Here is a 27,847-nt window from a genome sequence, read left to right on the forward strand (position 1 = left end):
TGATGGGAATAGTTGACGTGTGTGGCCCGACGGGGTTTACGCGTGTCGTGTGAGTTAGGTCCACCTTGCAAGGTTAAATCGGATCGATTCGCTGTCTCTCTCGGTTAAGAGAACCTTGGTCACTTTGTCACATCGTAGTAAGAAAGTGGAATGAAAACGGAATGGAAAAGACTGGTTTGGAAGTTACTAAAAGATAATCTGTTCCACCATGTGTGCTTTAGATGAATAGGCGAACTTAGTTAATACTTGATATACTAAATAGAGCTAACATATTGAAAGTAAGGATTCACTTCTAGCAGCCTTTCAGCAAAAGAACCCCAGAGCCAAAAAGCTTTGCATGTCTAGGTAATGGGCTAAGTATACCCAGAGTCGGGTAAGCCTTGCGGAGTATTAGTATACTCAGGGTTGTTGTTGTAACCCTTCTGAGCAGGTTGTGTCCCTGCGGACTTCGAGGAGATCTGTGCGTCCTGGATTGGACAGCCGCTTCCTCCGGGTTGGACCGTCAAGTGGGCCCCGTCTTCCCCGTGAAGTTTGGGCAGGTTGGCATCACATCGGTGGGCAGGATGTGGAGCTCACCTAGTATCTTCGTCGTGGTTATCGTATTGTATTTCGAACTCAGTTTTAAACTTCCGCTGTGCGTTTGAACTCTGTTGTTTGTATTTAAGACTTTTATGTAAAACCTGGTGTTTTAAATTAATTTGACGATTTTTGTATGCTGGTAACACCTGTGCTCGTCTTCGTACGGGTCTAAGTGCAATTGTGATCCTGGAGTACAGTAGTTTAATCGGGATTTTACCCGACAGCCTGTCAGGTTACACCGTTTTAAGTGCACAGTAACTTTATTAAGTATTAAGATGATGGTTAGTGCATTTAAGCCGGTTTAATTTGGACGGTGCTGCTACAGCTGGCATCAGAGCTCTAAATTGCACTAGGGTGATTACCTTGCAACGATTTCGGGTTTTTCGAAAAGTTGACGCTAGATGCGCTAAGGAATAGGATAGATAGTTCGTATGCCCTAATTATGTTATATAAGTTAGGTGGCAACTAAGTATCTATTTTATTCTAGCACTTCCAGCTTTTACTTTTTGTTAAACCTTACTTCTGTAACGACGCACCTACGCTAAGGTAAGCAAGGTAAGCATTCGTGGTAGTCCTTTAGAATAGCCCATGTGTTTCATACGTGCGCGGGTCCCGTATGGTGAGCATACGAGGAGGTGATAAGGCTCAATTCAAACAAGCCTGTCGCTATCTGCCGCCTGATATGGAGTGTGGATTTCATGCCGTGTGATTGTGATCACGGCCATTTCGTAAGGCAATGTTACGTGATGTAAACCTGTCATGCGGTTGGCCATGACCGTGACCCTTGGGACACGTCTACCCTTGGATGTCCCGTAAGGCAAGTGTACGGGAAGTGAATACGTTGTTATGACGTATGCAGCACTGCCCATTGAGCGTCGAATGTCTGGGTGCCATCTCTATAGTGGATGGTAATGTATGTGTTAATATGTGGGAAACTGCATATGCGTTACCCGTGTGGCATAGGAAACATGGGGGCCGTTCGTGTGTGCTAGCACGAAGGGTCCAGAAATGGATAATTATATCTGTCTCTGTGTTCTTCTGCAGGAAACTAACTTCGTAAGCGCGTTATAAAATCCTTGATCGTAGGAACGACTAGTCTATATATAGGGAGAGTACGTAAACGTGCCACCGATTGTTCTCGTATACCATATTTTGGTATTTGTTTGGGTGAGAAACGCTAGAACGTGGCATGCATCTTGCATCTTGCATTCCTGAGTTGTTGTTTGTTTTGTTGCCTTCGGTTGCGCTTCACAAAAATTTATTTGGATCACCATGTTTTTACTATGTGTTCTTAAAAATTTATTTGTGTTGCGTTGCCAAGTTTAAATCTGTTCTTTTAAAAATCTGTGACTTACGTTAGCGCTATGTGTTCTTACAGATGGCTAGCTTCACGCACGTGATCGTGGACGCTGAGGGTTGGGCGCACTCCAATGCCCTCCACACCGGCCACTTTCCTCGTCTGCTGTGGCAGATGCTCAGGGCGTTTGACTACACTGAGCCCCCACAGTACTCCGGACATGAGTCTAGCTTGCTGGGCACCGAGCGTTGTCAGATGATCGTGAAGATCCCTGCGTGCCCCGCTCGCTTGGAATGGGACTCGTGGCAGCTCATTGTCTATGGTAGGAAGCTGGCAGACTCCTGGGAGATTGCAGCTAGGAAGGCTATTGAGGAGTTCTCAGAGAAGCACAGTGCTGAGATCATGGATACTCCTTACAGTGTGTTTCCTCTGAAGGATGAGAGCACTCAGGCCTATGCAGATCGGGTGAACCGCAACATGAACTACATGATGCCCGACTACAACGTCAGGACAGCCCTCTCGTTCAGCTACTCTTCAGCTTTGGTCAACATGTATGAGCAGCTGCACGAGGAAAATGTGATATGCAGGAGCAAGGCTCGAGAGGCTCACCTCCATGAGCAGCACATGATCGGTACTCAAGACAAGATCAAGACCCTGAAGGCCAAGTCCAGAGCGAGGAAGATCAGGATTCAGGAGTTGCAGGAGGAGCTGGAGAACAGGACTCAGATGGTGCAGCACCTTGAGGGGCAGCTTCAGCAGGCCCAGGAGTGGATTGAGGATGCTCAGGCTCAGGTGTAGGCAACAGCAGAGATGGAGGCCGAGGCAGCAGAGGAGGAGCCAGAAGAAGAAGAAGAGGAAGAGGACCCTGAGGAGATCGAGGGAGTGTCTGGAGTCGAGTCGGGACCTGGGACTCCGTGAGGACGCAGCGGGATAGTGTTGATTCTCCCCTTGCAGTGTAGCCTAACTGTAGGATAGTTGGGTAGGATGACCAACATAGTGCTTTAGGCTAACCTTGGGTTGAGAATTCTTTTGTGGCTCGGTAGTTCGAGTCATGTAGGATAACCCCTCGCTAGTATGGTGTGTAGCCGGGTCGTGCAAGACCCTTCTTTTAGTAGTGGTGTGTTCTCGGGTCGTTTGTGAACCCTTCTCCAATGTTAGTTTGTTGCCGTAGCACGGCTTGGTATGTACTGAACCTTGTTTCAAAACAAGCAGCGTGGCTGCATAGTGTAAATTGCTTATGTTAATGATCTTTCTGGTTACTGCCTTAGTTTATTAATTCCGGTGGTATGAGATTTCACCGATGAGCTGTGTTTTGGTTGTCTTTGATGTTAAAATCTTGTTTAGGCGGTTTCAACCAAAGCAAGTTAGTTTATCTTCCCTTGGTGAACCATATCGTGAGGGGAAAGATTCATGCCGTGTGTTCATATTATATATGCACATTCTTTATTTGCATGAATTAGTCCTGATAGCGACATGGCTAACCAGGGGAATGATTATTTTTGCAGATGGGTGATAATCATGACAATGACAATCACGAAGCACTGCCCCAACAACCTCCCTCTTTGGCTCAAGCCGTTGCAGCTCTTATCGCTGACCGCAACGAGCAGACGGAGTTAATAAGGCAACTGGTGCAAGCCCAAGTCAATGCCGGCAGAGGTTGACACGCTCCCCCGCTAGCACCAGCAGAAACTGACTATGTCGGTTTTCTGGCCACCCAGCCACCTCTGTTCCATAAGGCCGATGATCCCCTTGAGGCTGATGCCTAGATTCGCACCATTGAGGATAAGTTCAGCATCCTCAATTGCACGGAGATGGACAAAGCCGCCTTTGCAGCGCAACAGCTGCGAGGACCTGCGAAAATATGGTGGGTCAATCACAAGGCTCTACTTCCCGCTGGTACATGTCTTACCTGGGATGAGTTTGTGGCAGCTTTTAAAGCTCACCACATCCCTACCAGCTTGATGAGGAGAAAGATGGCAGAGTTCCTAGCCCTGAAGCAAGGGAACAACACCGTGCTCCAGTATGCTCAGACCTTCAATCAGCTATCCCAGTATGGTGGTTTCCATGTGGATACGGATGAAAAGAAGAAGGATTGCTTCAGGAGGGGACTCAGCACAAAGCTTCAGGATAAACTAGCTCTCACCACATGCAACAACTTTACTGATCTAGTTAATAAGGCCATCACGCAGGAAGATGCCACGCTGGCGCATAAAGCTGACAAGAAGAGAAAGGCACCTGCTGGATCCTCCAGCAATGCACCCCAGAGATACAAGCTGGTGCAGACAGGGAATCAGCAGACTTCAAACCGTCCTCCACAGCAGGGCCGTTGGGTCGCTAGACCACCACAGCAACAGTAGCAGTGGGCACCCCGTTTCCCGACACAGCCGCAGAGGACCCTAATGCTACAAGCTCCACGCCCCAATAACTACCCATGTTACAATTGTGGTAACCTGGGGCACTTTGCACGTGACTGCCGTCTGCCCCCTCGGCAGAATAATTACAAAACTCCAGCGTTGAGTCAAGGTTCCAGCTAGAAGGATCAGAAGAAGAAGATTGTACCTGCCAAGACTAGTCGTGTGAACTACACTACTCTGGAGGAAGTCCCGGAGGGCACCCAAGTGATGGCGGGTACGTTCTCCGTTAATCACTGCCCTATTACTGTGCTATTTGATTCTGGAGCATCTCATACCTTCATCAGTCAAGCATGTGTAGCACGGCTTAATTTGCAAGTAACCCACATGATAAGACCTTATATCATTCATGCACCGGGCGCACACTTAAGTACCAGCCAATTCGTTCGAGGTGTGCCCCTTGACTTGAACGGGACGATTTTTCCGACTACACCCATTGTCCTTCCAAGCCAGGGATAGATGTCATACTTGGAATGAATTGGATGAAGGAACATGGTGCTACCATCAATACCTCCTCTCGTGTTATTCAGTTAAACTCTCCCACATATGGTTCTATGGATATTCATCTTTCCCAGCATGCAATTCCAGCCACTGTCATATACCATCTTGAGGGGAAAATTCTAGAAGTAATTCCGGTGGTTTGCGAATACCCCGATGTGTTTCTGGAGGACTTGCCAGGCATGCCTCCCGATCGGGATATTGAGTTTGTCATTGAGTTACAGCCTGGCACAGCACCCATATCTCGAAGGCCTTATAGAATGACTCCAAGTGAGTTAGCAGAATTAAAAATCTAGTTACAAGAGTTGCTGGATAAAGGCTTTATTCGACCGAGCACCTCACCTTGGGGTTGCCCGGCTCTGTTCGTGAAGAAGAAAGATCACGGACTGAGGCTATGTGTGGATTATCGACCTCTGAATGCAGTCACGATCAAAAACAAATATCCACTTCCTCGTATTGATATTCTTTTTGATCAACTAGCTGGAGCTAAGGTATTCTCAAAAATAGATCTACGATCTGGTTATCATCAAATCAAGATCAGACCGGTGGATATACCAAAAACAGCTTTCTCTACTCGTTATGGTCTCTACGAGTATTTGGTGATGTCTTTCGGACTAACCAATGCTCCTGCTTACTTCATGTACCTCATGAATTCGGTATTCATGCCGGAGTTAGACAAGTTCGTCGTGGTCTTCATCGATGACATCTTGATCTATTCCAAGAATGAGGAAGAACATGCTCATCATCTTCGCATAGTACTTCAGCGTCTGAGAAAGCACCAGCTTTATGCCAAACTCAGCAAGTGTGACTTCTGGCTGAAGGAAGTACCATTCCTCGGTCACGTCATATCTGCTGAGGGCATCTCTGTGGATCCCAATAAAGTACAAGATGTACTCGATTGGGAAGCCCCAACTTCAGTTCCTGAAATTCACAGTTTCTTGGGCTTAGCTGGGTATTATCGTCGATTCATCCCAGAATTCTCCAGAATTGCGAAGCCGATGACTGAACTTCTTAAGAAGGGTGTCAAATTCTATTGGAGTGCCCAATGTGAGGAAGCTTTCCAGAAATTGAAAACACTTCTCACTTCAGCTCCAATCTTAGCCCAGCCAGACACTACAAAACCATTCGATGTCTACTGTGATGCCTCAGGCACATGACTTGGCTGTGTTCTGATGCAGGAGAACCGAGTGATTGCTTATGCTTCTCGATCACTCAAGAGGCATGAAGAAAACTATCCCACTCATGATCTTGAATTAGCAGCTGTGGTCCATGCTCTGAAGATCTGGCGACACTATCTTTTAGGTTCATTGTGCAACATCTATACCGATCACAAGAGTCTCAAATATCTTTTCACTCAAGCTGATTTGAACATGCGTCAAAGAAGATGGCTTGAGTTGATTAAAGATTATGAGCTCGAAGTGCATTATCATCCAGGCAAGGCAAATGTAGTTGCCGATGCGCTATTGCATCCCAGCTATACCATTAAGCGAATCTCTTTGCTATGAAATGGAAAAGCTGAACTTAAGTATTGTACCACATGGCACATTGGCTCATCTAGAGCTTACTCCTACTCTTCGTGATCTCATCATAGCGGCACAAAAGCAAGATAAAGGGGTGAAGGAAATTCAGAGAAGACTATCAGAAGAAGACCCTAAAGTGAATTGCTTCCATCAGGATACTGAGAATGTGTTATGGTTCAAGAACCGATTAGTGGTGCCTAAAAATTTTGAGATTAGAAAACAGATCCTTGATGAAGCCCATACTTCACGACTATCAATTCATCCGGGTAGTAACAAGATGTACCAAGACCTGAAACAACGATTTTGGTGGACTCGGATGAAAAGGGAAATAGCCAAGTATGTGTCAGAGTGTGATATTTGTCGAAGGGTTAAAGCCAGTCATCTCAGACCAGCTGGGACTCTCCAGCCCTTGAATATTCCAGAATGGAAATGGGAAGATATAAGTATGGATTTCATCGTCGGCTTACCTCGAACTCAGAAGGGTTACGACTCTATTTGGGCTATAGTGGATAGATTGACCAAGTCGGCACATTTCCTCCCAGTTAAGACAACATACTTGACCAAGCAGTATGCGGAACTGTATATTAATCGCATACTTTGTTTGCATGGTGTGCCAAAGACTATCATTTCTGAATGTGGAACTCAATTCATTGCCCGTTTTTGGGAGCAGTTACATGCTTGCTTGGGAACGCATCTTATTCGCAGCTCTGCATATCACCCTTAGACAGACGGCCAAACCGAAAGGATAAATCAAATTTTGGAGGATATGCTTCGTGCATGTGTCTTGACCTATCCACAGAAATGGGATCAATGTTTGCCATTAGCTGAATTCTCCTATAACAATAGTTATCAAGAGAGCATCAAAATGGCACCATTTGAAGCATTATACGGTCGTCGATGCCGTACACCTCTCAATTGGTCTGAAACCGGAGAAAGAACAATCTTTGGGCCCGACATGGTTCAAGAGGTCGAGGAACAAGTCCGTCTTATCCAAGCCAACTTAAAGATTGCGCAGTCTCGACAGAAGAGCTATGCGGATAAAAGAAGAGATCCACTCGTCTTTAAGGTCGGTGACCACGTCTATCTGAAAGTATCACCTTGGAAAGGCGTGCAAAGATTCGGAATAAAAGGAAAACTAGCTCCCCGCTACATCGGTCCATATCCAATTGTGGAACGATGCGGTCCTGTGGCTTATCGGTTGGATCTTCCGGCAAATCTTTCTGCAGTACATAACATCTTCCACGTGTCACAACTCCGAATGTGCCTTAGAGTTCCGACGGAAGCTGTTGAAAGTGACTCGATTCAATTAGAGTCTGATCTCACCTATCCTGAGCATCCTATCAAGATTATTGATCGCAAGGATCGAGTTACTCGTCGCACAACCAACCGATTCTACAAAGTTCAATGGAGTAATCACTCCGAAGATGAAGCTACTTGGGAGAAGGAGGAATTTCTGAAATCCAAGTATCCAGAGTTTTTAAACGCTCATCCAGGTACTACATCTTCGAACCCTTTCCGCATGTTTAAATTCTCTTATGCCTGAATCTCGGGACGAGATTCTTTTAAGGGGGGAAGGCTGTAACACCCCTGTGTTAACTGTACTCGCTAACCACGTGTTTAATCGCTAATCTTGGTTTAAGCGTGTCATTAGCGTTAACCGATTTCGTGATTTAATCTTTGTCTCAGTCGTTTCCGATCTCGTTTTTGTCCTTGATCGGAGCTTCGAATCAACTTTCGCCCAAAACGAAAGTTGTAGATCTTCTTTTCCTCTACAACTTTTATTTTGGCCAAATTTCATGTTCCCATATGAAATTTGGAGTTTCAACTGTTCAAATTCGAGCCAAAATCATTCAAATGAGTAAACAGTGCTTCTCCTGCTCATCACTGTGAACCCGACGCCCATACCGCCGCTGTGGTTGCCGGCGAGCACGTCCACGCGTCAGCAATCGCGCCCGACGCCGCTCTTCACCTTGCGTTGCCTCGAAGCTTCCTGTCCGGTCCATCCTTTTCCCCTTCCTTGCGCTCGCGCGGAGCTAGGTCGAGCTCGAGCGAGCAGAACCGAGCGAAGCCGCCGCCGCTCGTCGCTCCGGCCAACCTTCGCCGCCCCACCTCAATCCGTTGCACTCCGAGCCACTGCACCTCACCCCGGACCTCCTCCGCCCCTCCACGATCGCGACCGTGCTCAAACCCGGCCGAAATCAAGCCCCAGACGCCGCCCACCATCGCCGTTTCCGTCAAGCTTCGCCATCGCCGTCGAGCTCCTTTCCCTGGCCATTATCCGCCCCCAAATCGACCCACAGTGAGCTCAATCGCGCCCTCCTCTATCTTCCCGACTCTTTCCCCATTGGAATCCGCCACCACGGCCGCTGAGTCGCCGCCGCGCCGCCGCGGACGCGCTGAGCGCCGCCCGCGCGCGCCGTCGGGGCTCCTTGCTCCAGCCCGCGGGCCCCTACTGCACGCCCCGCAGCCGCGTGGCCTCACCGGAGCTTGCGCCGCCCCATCCCGCGGCCGCCGCAAGCTGCCGCCGCCGGAACGCCGCAAGCCGCTGCCGCTCTGCTCCCGCCGCCACACGCCGCGGGCAAAGCCCGTGCGGCTCTGGGCCGCGCCACCGCATGCGCCGACGCCGCGCCATCACCGCGCCACCCCTGCCGCCGCCGCGAGCCGCCGCCGCTCTGGCCTGGCGCGCTGCTGCCGCCCCTACGTTGGCCGTGGGCGCGCGGGCCCTGCGCGCGGGGCCGCCAGCGCTGCGCCGCCGGCCTGCCGGCCCGCAGCCACCGCGCGCGCGCGCCAGGCGCGCCCCGGTGTCTGTGGCCGGGCGGGCAAGCGAAGCAGGGGAGGGGGGCGAGCTGGGCCGGCGCCCACTGCCATGTGGGGCCTGGCTGTCAGCCCCCCTCTTTTATGTTTTCCTGTTATTCTTTTTCAGCTGAAAGTTCATAATTGTGTATTAAATCACAGAAAAATGCCAAACAAATTTTGTTAGGTTTCTAAAATCATGATCTTCGGAGGAAAAATGCTTAAGCATGCATTTTGTCACTGTTACCCCTGTTAATATTTTGTTTTGTGCTTGAGCTAGTTTAATTATTACCATTTATTTTGTTGCTCTAAAAATTATGAAAATTTTGCATTGGCTTAGTTGTTGCATGTATAGTTCACTGAAAAAGTTTCAGGTGCATGTTCTATGTGCAAGTGTGTGGATCTATTTGTTGTTAATTGCTTTTCTAGGGTTAAGATAAATGCTTTCGATCGTCGTTAAATGTTAGAAAAATTTGGGTGGCATGCTTACTGCTTTCAAGTTAAGTTGGTAAACACTTCAGGCTAAAATGAGTTGATCTTTTCATCGTGTCATAAGTGCTCATGCGTTGCACCGTATCCTAACTGTTTGCATGTCATATTTTATTCGTGTAGACGCCGCGAATGAAGCTGTCCACGAGCTAGTTGCTGAGTCGGTCCAGGAGCCACGAGCAGGAGAGCAGCAGGAGGTCGCCGTTGAGCACGCTCCAGCAGACTTTGTTAACCCCGCTGACCTGCAAGGCAAGCCCCGGAGCATAACCATAATTTAAATTATTCAATGTTTATTTAAGTATTGTGCATTTATGTTCTAGGAGTTGAATGGAACCATAGTATGCATGTTTTCCCTAGGTACCGTGGGCCTATACTAGTATGCAGGTGTCGATAGAAATGCTCTGCTAATAGGATTTCGGTAGAAGTCGAGTGATTACTGTCACTCGCGAGTTTAGGATCTTGATCCCTTAGCTTTGGCTTTGAAATGAATTGTTGAGTAAAAAGAAATGGAGACCGGGCGGAAATGAGTTGGTTTTGGTATGGAATGGATGGAAAGTAAGCTCCGCCTGTGTCGATTGAGGACCGTTCCATTGTTGGCAGTGTTGACTGAGTTTGAACATTACTAACCACATGCCGGAAGTAGGAGGTAGTCGAAACCGGTAAGCTAATTACCTGATTTGCAACGATACTTTGAATCGCGACCTGCTACTCTAGGAGTGGGATGATGGCGGGTGTTGGAGTGTATGTCGCCTCCTAGTTCTCTGGGAGTTCGCTGTGAGGGACCCTTCACCCGGGTTTTGGCAGGCGTGATTCAGACGTCGGGGTGATGATGGGAACAGTTGACGTGTGTGGCCCGACGGGGTTTACGCGTGTCGTGTGAGTTAGGTCCACCTTGCAAGGTTAAATCGGATCGATTCGCTGTCTCTCTCGGTTAAGAGAACCTTGGTCACTTTGTCACATCGTAGTAAGAAAGTGGAATGAAAACGGAATGGAAAAGACTGGTTTGGAAGTTACTAAAAGATAATCTGTTCCACCATGTGTGCTTTAGATGAATAGGCGAACTTAGTTAATACTTGATATACTAAATAGAGCTAACATATTGAAAGTAAGGATTCACTTCTAGCAGCCTTTCAGCAAAAGAACCCCAGAGCCAAAAAGCTTTGCATGTCTAGGTAATGGGCTAAGTATACCCAGAGTCGGGTAAGCCTTGCGGAGTATTAGTATACTCAGGGTTGTTGTTGTAACCCTTCTGAGCAGGTTGTGTCCCTGCGGACTTCGAGGAGATCTGTGCGTCCTGAATTGGACAGCCGCTTCCTCCGGGTTGGACCGTCGAGTGGGCCCCGTCTTCCCCGTGAAGTTTGGGCAGGTTGGCATCACATCGGTGGGCAGGATGTGGAGCTCACCTAGTATCGTCGTCGTGGTTATCGTATTGTATTTCGAACTCAGTTTTAAACTTCCGCTGTGCGTTTGAACTCTGTTGTTTGTATTTAAGACTTTTATGTAAAACCTGGTGTTGTAAATTAATTTGACGATTTCTGTATGCTGGTAACACCTGTGCTCGTCTTCGTACGGGTCTAAGTGCAATTGTGATCCTGGAGTACAGTAGTTTAATCGGGATTTTACCCGACAGCCTGTCAGATTACACCGTTTTAAGTGCACAGTAACTTGATTAAGTATTAAGATGATGGTTAGTGCATTTAAGCCGGTTTAATTTGGACGGTGCTGCTACAACTATGTACTCGCCTTCTTCTTCGTCGGAGTACAGCTCTTCCTCGATGATGATGATGGGTCTTGGACGAAGCCTTACAGGCTGAGGTGCGTGCAGCACAGGCGCTGGTTCTGGGCGAGTGGTTTGATCTTCTGGCATCGCCAAGCGCTCGCTGATGGCTTGCCGCATGGCCTTGCAGCGAATCTCTTCCTCCTTGAGCCTATTGAGTTGCTCTTCCACCTCTTGTGCGATGAGTTCCTGTTCCTTTCCCTTCGATCTTGTCATGACTGCTGCGGCCGATGGGCTAGCCTGGGTTGCTGCCTGCAGTGCATGGCGCAAACGTTCTGTGAGATGCGCGTCGGTTCTTCGCATGGCCTGGATGTCTTCGCTGGTGATGCCCATGTCGAGGAGCTCGACCTCGAACTCCCGATCGGCGAGGTCGTCGACCGAGGTGTCTTCGCTGTTGTCTTCGCGGTTGTTGGTGCCGGGGCCGTTCGTTGTTGTGACGAGGGTGTTGTCCGCCGAAGCCCGAGCCTCCGCCGAAGCGGGGGCCTCTATCGAGGTGCCGGTGTTGGTCTTCTTCTTCGCTGCCATGTGGTCGTGTTGGAACGAACCACGGGTGGGCGCCAAATCTGTTGGTGTAGGGTACCTTTTGGAGCGAAGGAGTATCACAACAGCTCAGATCAACGAGGGCGAAGCCTCAAAGGGAAACAACGACCAAGGCAATGGCACGAAAATCAAAGCAGGAGCAATAAATCTCTATATTCAATGTCCCATCACACGTAGTTACATGGGTATTTATAACCCTCAACTACCCGCCAGCGTGAATTCTCCGTAGTACCCCCTAACGGCTACATTTCTGGAATATATCGTGGGCACTAAAGTAACATTACACAAAAGACACCGGTAGTGAGTTATAGCTGGACTAGCAAGTGGGCCTCTCCGCGGGTTCCTTCATCCCTCGCCCTTCGGGTTGGGCCTCCTCTGAAGTACACCTCCTCCGAAGTACACCTTCGTTCGCGGTCCTTCGCCGTCCTATCTTCGTCCGACTTGCCTTGTGACAAGTCCTGCCGTTCGCATCGTCGGTGCTTCGCTTGCGGGCTTCGCTCCGCGACCTTCGCATGATCATCCTGACCTCGGGATCTGGACTCTCAGGTGCCGCACCTTTGATTGTCACCCGAAGGTGGCTCCCCCAACAGTTTTGTGATTGACTAAAGTTCATGGGAAACTTTGTCACGTGATTGGTGCATAACTCAGCCATCTGATGCTTGCTACATATGTGAATCAAATTTGGTAACGAGATTATCCGCTGCGTCTAAACAAAGTTCATTTTTCTTGCATGAACACAGAAACCTTTCCTTTAATACTGGTCATAACAACATGAAAATATGAATTTATATAGCACATGTTCTTAGTATTTATGTATTGCATTGGTTGTTTTTTTTTGTTGCTCATAGCAACGCACAGGCATGACCCTAATATAATCAGAAGAGGCCAAAACATCAAGAACCTTGATCGGCGAGAATTTTAGTTGCTTCATCTGCAAGGATTTCATTTGTCACAGTCCCAATTCAAAGCACAAATTACAACATAATACAGATATTCCGTAAAAAAACACAGATGCCACCTTTTTGTTTCTTGGGGGGGGGGGGGGGTGGCTACAGGTACAAGCCTAGCCATCAAGAGATGGCATGACACAAATAACGGTACCGCACTGTTTATTACAACCTCGCTATCAGAATCTCAAGACAAGGGAATGCTAAACCATTCCAGCTTATCAGAATCTCAAGACAAGGGAATGCTAAACCATTCCAGCTCATAGCATTTCACATGGGAAACCAAAAAGCCAGTCTGACGAATTTCTTTCAGATATCAAATTCATCATCATACATACCTCCAGCTGAGCCCGCATCATCAAAATCATCTATATCATCAAAATCAGCTTCATCATCTTCAGTTACCACATCCAGCAGATCATCATACATATCAACCTCAAAATCGGAGCCAGAGTTGGCTATGCTGCTGACAATGTAAGCGCGGTACTTGAAGTCGGAGATGGAGTCATGAGGAAGCTTCAGATCTCGTATCCTTGCACATTTCGATTTCATCACATCATCCATTTGGATGTTGTAGCACTGACGTATGTCAAGGGATTCAAGGTGCAAGCAATGATCAAGAATTGCCATGAGTCCATCATTGGTCAGGTTGTTACCAATCAACTGTAGTTCTTGGAGCCCAGGCATGGTGCTAGCAATTCCTAATGCTTCGGTGTCATCATCCATGCCCTCATAAGATGCAAACTCACTTTGAACAATAGACCAGCGTTCATTCAAACTGAAGCGTTTAAGGTGTGGGCAGGCTCTGCCAATAGTATCACACACGTTGCCATGCAATGAGCAAAATGTAACATCAAGCTCCTCGAGCTGAGGTAAAGAACTAATTGCCTCTGCAAAACCTTCATTAGAGACATGATGGCACAAGCTGAGCTGGAGGCTCTTCAATGAGGGGGCCCTGCACGCAGAAATGGGTAGATCTGGATGAGCTTCTTGTTTGTCAATCAAAATAGTCAGGTGTCAGATCCAAGTTGCTTCCTAAGATCATAACAGGCAGAATAAAAACTCGAACTTCACAAATTGCTGAAAGGGTTAAAAAAACATGCTGAAGTAAACTAATGCCTTTCTTAAATCAATCATATACCAAAAATCATGTGCAAATATAGTTCTAAAGGTGTCGCCTAGGCGTCCAGGCGGACCCAGCTCGCCTTGGGCAACAGCCACGCCTTGTCGCCAGGCGCCGCCTAGGCGTCCAGGCGTACCCAGCTTGCCTTGGGTCGCCTTGTCGCCTTTAAAACGTTGTGTGCAAACCTAATCAGGAGGATTCAATAACATTCTAAAAAAATAGTAGTTCACTACTGCCTGAGCTGACAATATGCAAACAATCTACATACGACATCTTGCCAAAGGATTGGAACAACACAAGGATAATGAACCACACCTCTAGTAGGGACAAAGCATTATCTAAGGATAAATGAGAATTCAAAATTGCTGAACTTGTTAACTGTTGTAAACCAAACATTGTACCAGATCCAGCAAATATACTCGATGTAGCAGTACAAACAAATGATACGAGCTGGTTGAATTTGTGGAACTTGAGGCAAACAGTTTCATACAGAAAACACTCTACGAAAAACAAATAAAATATCAATTTTCACTAATTTGTCCATCTATAAACAACTGGATAATTATACTAATGCAACAACGCAAGACTAATTTTGACTACGAGAAAGAAAATAACCACAGATGAATACTGTCATGGTCGGGCAATAATCATCAAAGAAGAAAACAGAAATCTGTGGTAAAGAAGGTTTACGATCAACTTCGATAGACGAGTTTGTTCAGATTACAATGTCAGAGTTGAGTACCGACCTCAAAAATTGTCTTGAGTAGGTTTCTACCAGGCCAGGCTATATAAGCAGATTGCGACTTCATTAAGGCTACTACAAATCAATCTAGGCCTCATACCTGTTCTCTGTGCTTTATCTCCTTACTGATACAACAGCAACTCCTGTATAAGCAACAAACCAGCCAAGGAGAGGCCAGCGAGTTCCCACACCTACCGTATCTAGCTAGTCACTTCCTCGCGGGCATGACAAGTATCATAATACAAATTAGGCTAGGCAGTAAGACTACATGATTTTCTTTGATAATTATAAGCTGATTTTAGTTCTAATAAATGGTTATAGACAAATATCAGGCTGCATGGCGTAACGAAATTTGTGAGCCCAACATTCAATATTGAACAGAATTGTTAGCATGCACAACATAATTTTCTTCCTTAAATACTCCAGTTAATTTGAAAATTCTCTGAATGATTCTTAAGAAACTGAAAAATAGGGGTGATAGATCTGCATGCTGACAAGCTTCGAGATATTCCATTATTCCAAAATCAGAGACAATGGAATAATAGACTAACTCAAAGATTCGTGAAACAGAGTTACTTGAAAATGGTCAGCGAAGTCTGTGACAAGAAGATAGTTTGCCATTCGTGATAAAGACATAAGAGTAAACTGCAATGAAGTTCACCAGCTAGTGGTGTTAGGATTCAGAGGACACTTCTATTTTCACGCTTTTAGAATAGCACACAATATAAAGCTGAAACTATGACATGGATACAGCTACATATCCCATGGAGTGATCCAAGATTTATGCAGTCCCCATTGATGAGCAGAAGTATGGAGGAACTACTTGTAAATAAAAAGAGCTCAATATGTCAAATGTGGAGTTAGCCTACCAACCTTTTTTTTTCTCGAACACGCACAAGAGCTGGCATCTTTGTATTAAGAGGAAAAGGGGTGGTCCAATTACAGAGGACAGCACCTCACCTTGGACCAGAGTGAGGGCTGCATAATAAAAAACCTGGTAGAACTATTACACAAAAAGGTGAACCTAGCACCTGACCACACAATACTTGCCTGCCTAAGCTTGCTCTACCATCCTTTAGTAGAAACAACATGAAACAGCAACTAGGAGAAACACCGATAATAAAAAAAAAAGAGTATAGATGCCATTTAATTACACAGCAATCAACTAAGTTCTAGAATCAACCTTCCATTTTCTCAACAAATGAATAGAAGTTTCTACCATTATATAACATATACAGTTAGAAAACAATGACAATCAGAATGATCAAGCATTATTTTTTACAATGATCCAAGGAGGGTCAGGATTTGAGAAGTTTGGACTTAACATGCACAGTGAGGTAATCATAATATGTTGTTGTTGTTGTTGTTGTAACCAAGCAGCTCATCGATTTTAATAGGCCAGTCTTCCAGGAACAATGCCTGACATTTCGAACTCAACAGAAAAGTTTTTGATAGAAACCATGGTCCCCACCAGTTTAGTGAAGAAACTTCTTCCTTTGAGACAATTTCTGAAAGTTAGAAGTTTCCATGTTGAAGATAACCAATTCTAATATTCAACCAATAGAACATGATTATTGCATCATGTGATCATGTCTAGTCTTGGAAATTCTGCTCTTCACCTAGGCTGTGCCCAAAGGATTTGCTTGTGATTGACTCACAGTTTGACAGTTTGTTTTAAGCAACGAGTCAATGTCAATAGAGAAAAAATCCAGGTACTAGAGAGTAGAGACTAAAACCACATGTACAAACTACAAGGCATTCTTTTACGAACTGTTTTTTCGTTCAATTTTATTTGGCTACTGCATTTAAGATTTGGTCTTGCCCCCAAACAAGATTATCAGAGAAATACATCATTACTACCAGATTTGTACCGTTTTATTCTGCAAATGAAAAAGATAATCCCAGATCCCTTGTTTCGATATTTGAGTGATATTCCTACTCACAGCATGCCATTTGATTCTACATAACAGAAACTACACGAACAACTTATAAGCAGTTAAGGGAGACCAACATTCTCCCACCAAAGCATGGAGACCGAATAGTCAAACTGTAGGTAGATAAGATAATCCGTCTAGATTGTGGTAAGCATGCAATTCACAGTGAGAACCACCGATTGCCTAAAACAGGTGTCATCATCCATCATTTAACAAAAAAAAAGCAAAAGGAGGAGGTAAAGCTGCCCCCTACCTCTGAGAGATGTATCGGAGGAGGTCGTCGGTGACGAAGGTGTCGGCCCAGAACGCCTCCATGGTGCCCGCGGCACGGTCGACGGCGGCGCGCGCCATGGCCTCCACCTCCTCAGCCTCCAGGAGGTCCCCCTGGTGGCACATGTCCACACGGCGCCACAGCGTGGGGTCCGTGGCGGCGAGCCGGCGCCACGCGCGGCACACCAGCCCGGCTCCCGTCAGGATCTCGGCCACGTCCAGCTTCCCGAACACGGCAGCGAGCGCGTCCGACGGCATCTCTGCCCAGTCACGGGCCTCGACCTCTGCCACAGCCATGGATGAAGCCGGCGGCGGCAGCGAGGACATCCGAGTTAGGGTTTGGGGAACGGCTGGAAGAGGGGCGGTGGGACACTGGGACGGTGGCGCCGGCGTGTTTCGCATTCACCCCTCCACTCCACTCAAGAACCACGGAAACCGTCCTTCACGAATTTATCGGAAATCTCTAAAGACCTAAAAGCGGTGAAATGTTTGAGCGTAGATTGAGCCACGGCATCTCTTGTTTTTCGTCCATCCGATCTCCAACGAACGAATTGGATGTGCCACTGCTGCTGCTGCTAGACAATCGTGTGCATTCTATTCTATACGTCTCGGCAGGTTTACAAGATCTCGCGATGATGAATCTGCAGGTGACCGTAAGTTTCCAAACTTACGGTCACCCTGGTCCGTCCGCCCCCACCCCGTCACCCCGGTCCATCCGCCCACCAGATCCCTCCCCTTCCCCCTTCACTCCCCCTTCCTTCTTTTTTTTCCCCACCGGCACCTCCTAGATATTTCCCGACGCTTCCGTTTCCGTCTCGCTCGCTCCGTCTCTCTCGCTCTCCACCGTATTCCTCTCCTCTCTCTCCGACCTCGGGGCCTCGGCTCGGCGGAGCAGCCCGGCCGGCGGCGGCCTCCCTATCTCCTCTCCACATCGCGGCGCCCCACGCCTACTCCTCCCTGCTCGCGCATGGCACGGTGAGCCCTCCTCGGCGGCGCCGAATCGAGCTCTGGCCAGCGAGCTCGCGGTGGAGGATGGCGACGAGATCCTCCATGGCCGCCTCCTCGAGCTCGCCGTGGAGGAGGAGGCCCGCGCGGCGAGGAGGTGGAGCCGTGCGGGATCTGCAACCTCCTCTCTTCCTCGGCTACATCCCATGGCGGTGCGGGCCCGCGAAGGCGCGGGCGAGGAGGGCAGCGGCGTCGGCACCTCTCTCCTCTCCTCTCCTCTCTCCTCGCCATGGAGGTCCCGGCGGATTTGGGGTGGTGCCAGGCGGCAGCGCGCTGGCGATTTGGTGGTCCATTTCTGAATGTAAAATTTGTTTCGTGAGATTTTTTAATTTTTTTATGTAAAATTTTTTATGTTGAAAATTTTTTAATTTGTTCGTACAATTTTTTTCCGATTTTTTTCTCTTGAAGGTTCCCTGTTTCCTAATTTTTTTTTCAAAAAATTTTCTGCTCTCCAATTTTTTTCTTTGATTTTCCATCTTAATTTTTTTTCTAAAATTTTTCTCGTCAAAATTTTCTCTTTTTTTTCTTAAATTTTTTTTTCTTGAAATCAGAAAACCACAAAAAATTTACTAAAATAGAAAAAAAATCGAACGGTCGGAAAATCGACCGTACGGAACTCCTCCGTACGGTTGACCGTAAACTAGCGGTCCCTACAAGATCTTCGTCTCACATGCCGAGATTTCGACAAAATTCGGACGGAAACACGATCAGGGATTGAGCCTTCATCAGGCCGTTCAATCGGTCAACCCTTCACGTTTCCTCCTATTGCAATCCAACTGCCGATCGCTTAGTTCGACTGTTGGTGGTGGGCCGATGAATGGCTCGATTCGGCCGTCTCGGCCAATCTCCACCCATCGGTCGTCGGCGCCTGCCTCCGCTCGTGGCATAGCCACGGCCATGGAGGTCCGAGAGGGGCTTTTCCCCACTGCTTCACTAGCGCCTAGCTCCACCTCGTCTCACTCTTTGTGGAGGGCCACGCAGCCTTCCTATAGGACAAGCGCGGCATGAGGTAAGGCGGTAAGCGACCGGCGGTTGGAGTTGCCGGCCAGACGCCAGGCAGAGCTTGATGGGCGACTCCCCGAGCCTTCCAAATGCTCAGATGCTGCACGCAATGGCGACACGAGCGCCTGAAGCCACCATGGGCGGGCCGGAAGAAGCGAGGGGAGGGCAGGACCGTTAATGCTGCTGACACGCGCACGCAAGATACGCCACCGACGAACGCGGCCAGCACGGTGCAGAAGGCCGACATCGTCTTTGCAGTCGTGCCCTGCAAATATTCGATTGAATGTCTGGCCAATACTCCCGCTGCTTATCCAGAAGCGTGGATTATCTGATGGCATATATAAGAAGTAGCTAACACCTATATTAGCATATGTGGCTGCAACAGTTGTGGGCACTCTTGGAGCATCTCAAGTGAGTTACTCTATGCTGCATGTAGTGGTTTCCTTTCGATTTCCCCCTCACATTTGGCTCTCATCTTCCTTCATATCAATTGGTGACATAGAGTAACTCTTGGTGACATCTTGCTACATGCAACGCTTGGTGACATGATTTTAAATTGACTCCACAAAATCCTCAACTCTTTCTCCTTGTCAAAAAAAAAAATCAACAATTAGGAAGTAGTTCAACAATTCCATGAAACTCATGCCACTGATTCTGTAAAAAATTAAACTTTCTCATATGATTGTCATAAGAAAGTAATATCAGCTAGGAGCAGGACAAATTGTTCCATGCTTAAAATTAGGCTTTCTTTCAACCCTAAGCTTATCGATTTGAGGTATTGATTATCTGCACAGTCGAATTTTATATTTCACTACGTGATCTGCATTTTTCTGGTAGTACAGCACAGAAGTGCTAGATTTGTTTCCATCCAATTGTTGTAAATCTGTTGAACAATGTTGTGTCATACATCTCAACGCACAATCTATGATCAGCTAGGAGAAGAATTGAAGAAGGGCTCAAAAGGAAGCCACCCCTTGAAGCAGGAAATCTTGGGGCTTCTTCCTTCTCCACTGGGGAGCTCATTCCACCTCTTTCCATTTTAATCTGACAAGCACAGATGATATATTTAAACAGTTTTTTGTATTCTTAGTATAGGTGATATAGGTGGCATGAGATCGGAGGTCTGTGTTTGGTGTTGGCGACGACAGTTCCCCCACTATGCACTTGGCACTCCAATCAGCCTTGCAGGTCTGTAGTGTAAAACAAGGAATAAAGTCCATGTAAGCTTCTTCCATTATTTAAAAAATTCATGAATTATGAGCTATACGCTTTTGTCAGTTACAATCACTGTGTGTATATTTTTTAGGGACTATCACGGTGTGTATCTTAATTCTATTCATACTTAAGACGATGTTTTGTTTACATGTGGCTATCTAACATGCACTTGTCTTTTCTACTCTAGAGTTGTACTTATGATGAAGGAATACATGTCAATTATCTTGTTGCTTTTGAAATCCTCATGGAAATTTCGCCTATTTGTTTTGCATTCCCTGCAGGGACTTTCTCTTAGTAACAAAAATGAAACAGATTGTCACCAACTCTGTGTAGCAGAGTTTATCAGTTGAACGATGGCTTCTAATACAGTTCAAAAAAAAAACGAAGGCTTATAATTAAAACACAAACCAAGAGATCAGCAATGAAGTTTTGTGGGTGGGATCAGCTATAAAGTTTTCCCAACTGGGTCGCATTCCTATTTTCACTGGAAATCATCTTGATATGGTGCTCTGATAATGATACTATGCCAGTCATCTGAACATGTTGGATTAGTATGTTCCTTGATGGAAAACTGCAAGGTGAAATACCCAGACATTTCAGTTTTATGGATTATTAGTTGGTTCACTACTTTGATCAAACTTTTATCTTCAGTGGTCAAATTTTGCTTGAGTAGTCTTTCCGTCCTGGTTGATGCTACAAACGAATCATAGTGGCCAGAAAGTCCAATTCCGACCATTCCCATAAGAGAACAATGCATTTCAATCGGTTATCGACATAAATTGAGGATTGCTGCTACAAACCTATTGTTTATTCTTTTTCCATCCTAGAAATGAATTGTTCTCTAATAAATGTTCTTTACACAACCTTTTACATGTCCTCCTTGAAAAGATGGTACAAGATCATAGCCTTTATAGTCATCATATCTCGCTCTGCTCAGCTGGCTTGTCAGTCAGCCAGCTAGCAATGCTTTTGTCTCACATCAAATCAGCATTAGCCACAAGCCAGCAGTACTTTTCTCTCCCAATAAATTAGCACCAGCTATCAGCCACAGCCAGCCGAACAAAATGATTATATGTTCCAGACACGCGATTTCTAACTATTGACATATTCCAAACATCATAATAAACTAACGCTCAACTTTACCAAAAAAAAATACCACGACTAACTTCTTTAGGAGACAAGAACATACTTGCAAGTATACCACTGTGGTTCACTCCTGTAGGCGGGCAACGCCACGCCAAGGGTTCTCTAGGTTCTAAATTTATTTATGAGTAAAATGCATCTAGATTTCCAAACTTGTAGCAATGCATAGTTAGGTTCTAGATTCTCAAACCACATATTTGGATCCTAAATTGAGTTAAGAGGTTCATCACAGATTCCAAACGTGTCATATGAACATCTACAACCGACATGACATGTTATATAGTACTACGCTGACAAAAATTTACAGAAAGGTCTCTCTAATTTCTATTATCTACTTGACGTTCTCTCTCTCTCATCTCTCCTCGTCATCCCCAATCTCATGCTTGTCTCACTGTTCGTTAAGTACTATTTCTGACCGTCAACTAGACTCAATAATAAAGAAAAACTATACACCTTACTCACATTTATGTTTCACTAATCTAGTTCCACTACGTCAAAAACATTAAAAGGAGACACTCATATTGGTGACGCGAAAATTTCGCTCATCACTAATTTAAGATTAGTGACGGATTTATATTGCAAACGTCACCAATACCATAACAGTACCACTTGTGGTACGCACATATTAGTGACGGGCAACATTTACGCACGTCACTAATTAGTTAGTGGTGACGAGCAACCATAACACACGTCACTAATGATGCCATATAATGGTGACATGTAATTAGTTACACGTCACCAATATGTCACACGGTATGTCATCTAGTGCTGAAAAAAGATAATTGATCGGCAACCTGGGCCTGGGCCACAACGGCCTTTCCCCCAGCCCAAAAACAAACCCCCGCCGCCTCCCTCCCCCTCCCTCGACCTCTCCGTGCACCCTCGCTCCTCCCTCGCCGAGAATCCAATTGCGCGCGAGCGTCAGCGAGCGTGCTGGCGCTCGATTTCCGACCACGCCAACTCGTTTCACGTGGGTGCGGCCGCTGACCATTTTCTATTTCTCATCCAATCCTATCGCTGGATGTTAATCAGCTTTTGTTAACTAATTTCGCGGCGAGCAATGCGACAACAACGTGAGTTATATATACTCCACGGAGTATGCTTGTCGTGCATACATAATAGACCTCAGCCACGTATACTCTATGTATTCGAACTGCCTAGTATTCTCTTCTCTTTTTCTTTTTTCAATATTTTTTGTTTATCTTCTTTATATTTTGTTTTAAAGATATTCTTTAAACAAATATTTCGAACAAAATATGCCAAAAAATTATCTTGATAAGTTGTATCACGAACTTATGAATCAAAGTTGTGTGAGAAGTTTGGTAGAAGTTAGGTTCGAAGTTATCATAGTAAGGAGGTTGAAAAAAGTTATGCATAAAATTTATATGTGTCGTCTTAAAAAAATATTCTATAAAAAGTTGGTTGGAAAAAGTTATACGTAAAAGTTATAAGTGCCGTAAAAGTTGTGCTAAAAAAATATCATTTAAAGTTATGCTCAAAAAGTTTCATCAATAATTATCTAAAAAATTATAGTAATAACTTTTTAAAAGTAGAAAATTATGGAGAAGAAAAATTTTCCTGAAAAGGGAAATCAGCCGCTGTCTAATCTAGCGCTGGCACCGACTGCGGTGGAAAGAGAATGACACGGAATTCAAAAATGGAAATTTTCGAGTCTGTGGGAGAACGTTTGCTAGTTGGCCTCTGGCGCGCGCGCTAACTAGAATATCCCCCAAGGCCCCGCAACCCTAATCCCTTCGCTCCCCATGGCAGACTCCGATGATGCCGCGCCACCAATGCTGTCGCTGGAGGTGGTGGCCACCAACTCCGCCGCGTAGGAGGGGGCCGCCGCGAGGGTGGCGAGGAGGATGCCGGGTGCTCGACGATGTCGCGAAGCGAGATCTAGGCGGACTTGGGGAGGCCGCGGATGAGGTCGAGCATCTCACAGCGGTACCCCGGGATGGCCTGCGCCTGCGACGGCGAGCTCCCCCCGGAGGCCGGGTACGGCCGTCCCGCCACCCTCCTCCCTCATCCGGTCCTCCCTCACCGAACCCGTGCCCAGGCGCCCACAGATCCGCGCCCAGCCGCCCAGCAGCAAGAGCCCAGGCCGTGGTCGCCGCCGCCTTGCTTCGAATCGCGGCGGCGGGGCACCCTGCCCATCCTTATCAGCTGACTCCGCCAGATCAAGGGAGTCAGAGAGGGGGGAGGGAGCAACCATGGAGTTGTCTAGTTCAATCGCGTCCATGACGGCGCAGACGCAGGCTCGGCTGCTCTGGCTACCGTAGAGTTGCCGGCCTGGCCCTGGCCGAGCGGGTAAGAGATCCATCGATCCCAGCCTCCCATCTCCCTCGCTCGAATCCCCCGATTAGCAGGTCTGTAGGGTGTTTCGCAATCTACCTTCGCTTTGACTTCATCAAAGAAGTTGCAAATCCGCCAGATCAAGGGATTCAAAGCTTGTTTATGCCCTTCGGAGTATTTTGTTTCTGTTCCTTATAGTAATTAAAACCCGCTAATACTACTTGGGAACTCTGGTTGATACACAGTTTTTACTGCTACTATTGATGCTTTCATACCATCCTTAAACTAAAGAGAAATAAACCTTGCTAGCAGTTTTCACAAGCTGTTAAGCAAGTCTCCATTAAAGCTAAGGTTAAAATCATTTGTGTTCAAATTCTATAAGTCTTAGGTCATCATTAGGTCTATACTTACAACAGTTTTTGCATTGCAGCTTTGTGAATTGTCATTCCAGAAAACTCTGCAATATTTATTCAATGATAATCTATGTTCAGTCCCCAGAAAAATAGAAGTCATTCAGTTTGGATGATTCCTGCAATGTCACTGCCTTCCTGTTCAAATATGGTTGATGGGCTGGGGCACACTGCAGGTATATGAAATTCATCATGTATCCTATTTAAAAATAAATTCAACCTGCTTGAGTGTAATGCACGGCCTAAAAATGGTTCATCAGTCACTGTCTTTTTTATTCAGAACCTATCCTTATTAGGTTGATAATTACAAACTGAATGTCTTTTTGATTCAGAATCGTAGTTGTTCATTGGCCGTAATCTATCCATATTATATTCCAAATTATCAACTGTATTTCCTTTTTATTAAGAATGCATGATCTGTTTCAGCGTGCAGATCAAATTATTTGGTTGCTTGATTTCATAATAGTGTCTGCTTATGCATTGGGTCTCATCTGTAATCCTTATCAGTTATCACCAATCTTGATTTATTGGTTTCATAATAGTCTTTTAACCTCTCAAAAAATCAGGACAGTCATATCTCCTGTGTCAGTACCATGGTGTTTTTTTTATCACATTTGCGTTTGCTTCTGCTAGTTCAGTCCAAAGGTGCATCTGCATTTGTCTGTGCATATACACAGTTGATTATTGCTTTGCTATTCAGTTAAAGAAATTGATTGTGATCTAACATCAGATGAAAAGCATTGATTCCAATGAGCTATAAGCAGGATGTAAGCTGCTAAGCTCAATTACTAGCCTTGTAGTTGCAGAATAATTTGACTAGGCCTGTGCACGGATCGTCAAAACCACCCAATCCACCCAATCCAGAACCACCCAAACCGTGACAATATTTCTTACATGGATTGGATGGATGACGGGTCAGATCCATCTGACCCATGGGTCCAAACTCAAAACGAAAGTGCCCATATACTCTTCGTCTCTAGCTTGTTCTCTTTTCTCCTGAACTTGCTCTCGAGTGTTCCTGTCAAATTAAAACCTAAAATGGATCCAACATGCTTTGGGAGCTAGGAGCGGAGCCAACATGGTCGAGCGTAGCTGACCGAAAGAATCTTTGCGGACGGGGCAACGTCTGGCCTGAAGCAGCACAACAGCTCAGGCAGTACAATTGACGGGAGGTCTCACGCCATGGGAGCAAGGGCAGCAAGCTGCTGGCTCCTTCGATGCTCTTCTTCTTGTAGAATGGCTTCATGATTCGATATGCTAAGTCAGCTAGTTCTCGTTCTTTTAGAAATATAATCTTATGCAAGCTCATGTGACTTGCTCTTACTGTAAAATCTGAAGAATGCTCAAAAACCATTGAATTTGACATCAAACTAGACAACGATGAGGGACAGAAGGAGGTAGAAAATGAACTCTGCATAGGGACGCGGGTGCCTGAGGAGCGCCCACGGAAGCCTTGGCGATGTGGCGGTGCTGCGTGAGTAATCAGTTCTGCTTAGATGTGGATCCGCGAAACCCATATAATCCACCCAATCCAGACCCATCTATCAGGTCCATTCGTGGGTGGGTAGAAAAATCTGTGAGAACTGTGTGAACCCATCCATGAACAGGCCTAAATTTAACTGTCTTGTAAGCTAAATGTCTATTGGATATCAACTGACATGCAAAATTAATTACTACCTCTTTCTACTGCCTGCGGCTTGCTAACACAGAGTACATTGATGGGCAATTCTCTGGGAACATGGGAGAGATTTTGATCAGGTAGCCTTTCTTTATCCTTTGCTTCGAGCATGCGCCAAGTAGTGTTGCCTAGTAAATCTAGTAACCCAGATGTTGTCATCCTGCTGCTGTAATCTGACTTGACTACTAATCCTAAGGGTAGTGTGGATCTGCAGAATTTATATTTGGATCTGCAGAATTTATATTTCAAGGAAAGCTAGGGATCCTTAAAAACCATCATTAGTTTGTGAACTTTTTAGAACTAGGATAAGGGGTCAATAGTTGGGAATCTATGAAAAATTGGTGAAGATGCTTCCTTCTGATCTCATAATGGTTTTCAGGCTTAGAAGTGAAGATGCAAGAGCCATAAAAATTGGTGAAATGATTGCAAGCAAGACAGGCAAGCTGGAATGTATGTTGGTAGTGCTAGCTGTTATCAGGTGTTGTTTATTGGTTCATGTGGATAGCAATGCTCTATACATTCTTTTTTTTGATACATTCAGACAAGAATATTTTTATTTTGAAGTACTTATGTTCACTGCTCTGCAAAATAATCCAAATCAGACTGACTTGTATTCAATTCCTAAGTTTTGTAGGTTGGAATGACCAAAACAGATGCTGCTGTACAGACGCTTTCTGAATAAATCCTGATGTTGTGTTGGAGGTAAGCAACTATGTCCAGGATCAGTATTTTTTAGTTATCCTTTTCCTGCTTCAATAAACCCTGCTGTTGTGTTGGAGGTAAACAACTATGACCTAGCATATGCAGCTTCTGAATTATCCATTGCGTTGTTGAGGATGTATTGGATGGCGTAACAGTACCACATATTCCTCCTGCTTATAAAAGAAAACTGACTTACCTTTTCTGCTGCAGAGCTACTCATTGAATATTACAACAGTCAAAGGATTTGAAACATTTTTGGCAAGTCTAAAAGCCAGCTTTCACAAGTAATTGTACAACTGATGGTTCAAATTACCCTAGCAATGCTCACACGCTTATGTTCCATTAGTTTTAAGCATGTTCTTTCCATAGTGATACTAGAATCGGCATCCAACAATTTCAGTTCCTACATCTCAATGCAAGTCCTAAAAATTGTTTATTGTATGCTCAATTGCTTACCCTGAAAACTTCAGTAATGAAAGCATAACAACTCAGATTTCTATCGTATCCTCATGTAGCAGCACAGTACCCAAGCTATACAAAATATGCATAATTTACAAGATAAGAAGATAACTGCATTGATTTAAAACTCTTTTGCAGTGCATAGGAATCATGCTAGAATCTAATTGTACTGTGTACAGTGAGCTATTTTTGACATAACAGGTTACCTGTAATCGGTGAAATGTTATCAAATTCAAGTTTCATGCCATCAGAACATGGTTTTTCTAAGAGCAAATCCTACTATTCTGCTTGTCTTGTTTTTTTTTTTTTTGTATGAGAGGTCTGTTACTTAATATTCATAATATTGTCCAATTTAAGGATCTAATAATATATGATATATGCTTCACAGATTTCAACAATTAAATATGTGCCAAGAATTTGAAGGAGAAGAAATGGCACAACTGCTATGGACGTGAAGCTACAAGAGTGAGTACAAATTGGTGAAATCAAGAGACACCAACAAGCTTGCAAGAAATTGCTAGCTGTTATTTGGCACTGTACTTTGATTCAAAGTGTATAGAGATGCTCTGTAAAGCCTTCTTTTGAACGGTCAAAGTGTATGTTAGTTTTGTATGATGGAATGCAAATGATGGGCAATGGACGCCTGCATATTTTTTTTGTTTTCTTAATTCAACATTGGTAACGCTTGTTGGTACAGCTGCGTCACTGATATCTTCTTATTAGTAACACGTAATTTCTAAAGCCGTCACCTTTCTTTGTTATTAGTGATGTGTGTATCAATAGCTGTCACCTTTATGTGTTATTGGTACTCTACAGCCGTCACCTTTATGTGTTATTGGTGACGTGCGAACTCTACAACCGTCACCTTTGTGTGTTATTAGTGATGCGCAAATTCTACAGCTGTCACCTTTGTGTGTTATTAGTGACGGGTGTTTGCATGTCACCGATGTGGTTCACATCAGTGACGTAAACCACATCAGTGACGTAAATTTAGTGACGCGCATTTTAGCCATCACTA

The 27,847-nt window shown here is 45.5% G+C and overlaps 1 protein-coding gene and 1 long non-coding RNA gene across 4 annotated transcripts; one reads left to right on the forward strand and one right to left on the reverse strand.

Annotated features, from left to right (window-relative positions):
• Window positions 1-12,806: 12,806 nt before the first annotated feature.
• LOC120655521 (putative F-box/LRR-repeat protein 23) lies at window positions 12,807-17,363 on the reverse strand. Its single transcript, XM_039933372.1, has 2 exons — window positions 16,904-17,363; window positions 12,807-13,806 (listed from the first exon to the last, which is right to left on the reverse strand). Exons 1-2 carry the CDS (start codon window positions 17,320-17,322, stop codon window positions 13,161-13,163), a joined length of 1,065 nt encoding a protein of 354 aa, XP_039789306.1. The 5' UTR covers window positions 17,323-17,363; the 3' UTR covers window positions 12,807-13,160.
• A 5,621-nt stretch (window positions 17,364-22,984) lies between these two features.
• LOC120655523 lies at window positions 22,985-27,577 on the forward strand. 3 transcript variants are annotated; one of them, XR_005667566.1, is made up of 3 exons: window positions 22,985-26,146; window positions 26,295-26,370; window positions 27,218-27,577. It is a non-coding gene; the product is annotated as an uncharacterized LOC120655523 (long non-coding RNA). The 3 variants fall into 3 exon arrangements; XR_005667565.1 differs by having other exon boundaries at window positions 22,985-23,595; window positions 24,011-26,370; XR_005667564.1 differs by having other exon boundaries at window positions 22,990-26,370.
• The last annotated feature ends 270 nt before the right edge of the window (window positions 27,578-27,847 follow it).

Source organism: Panicum virgatum, chromosome 1N (assembly GCF_016808335.1).
Source record: "Panicum virgatum strain AP13 chromosome 1N, P.virgatum_v5, whole genome shotgun sequence".
Classification (NCBI taxonomy): Eukaryota; Viridiplantae; Streptophyta; class Magnoliopsida; order Poales; family Poaceae; genus Panicum; species Panicum virgatum.

Excerpts from the sequence above, each read along its gene's own strand:
- LOC120655521 (XM_039933372.1), bottom strand. The coding sequence starts at position 17,322 with ATGCGAAACACGCCGGCGCCACCGTCCCAGTGTCCCACCGCCCCTCTT. Across the intron at positions 13,807-16,903 it reads CTCCGATACATCTCTCAGAG|GGCCCCCTCATTGAAGAGCC; the intron begins GTAGGGGGCAGC and ends TTCTGCGTGCAG.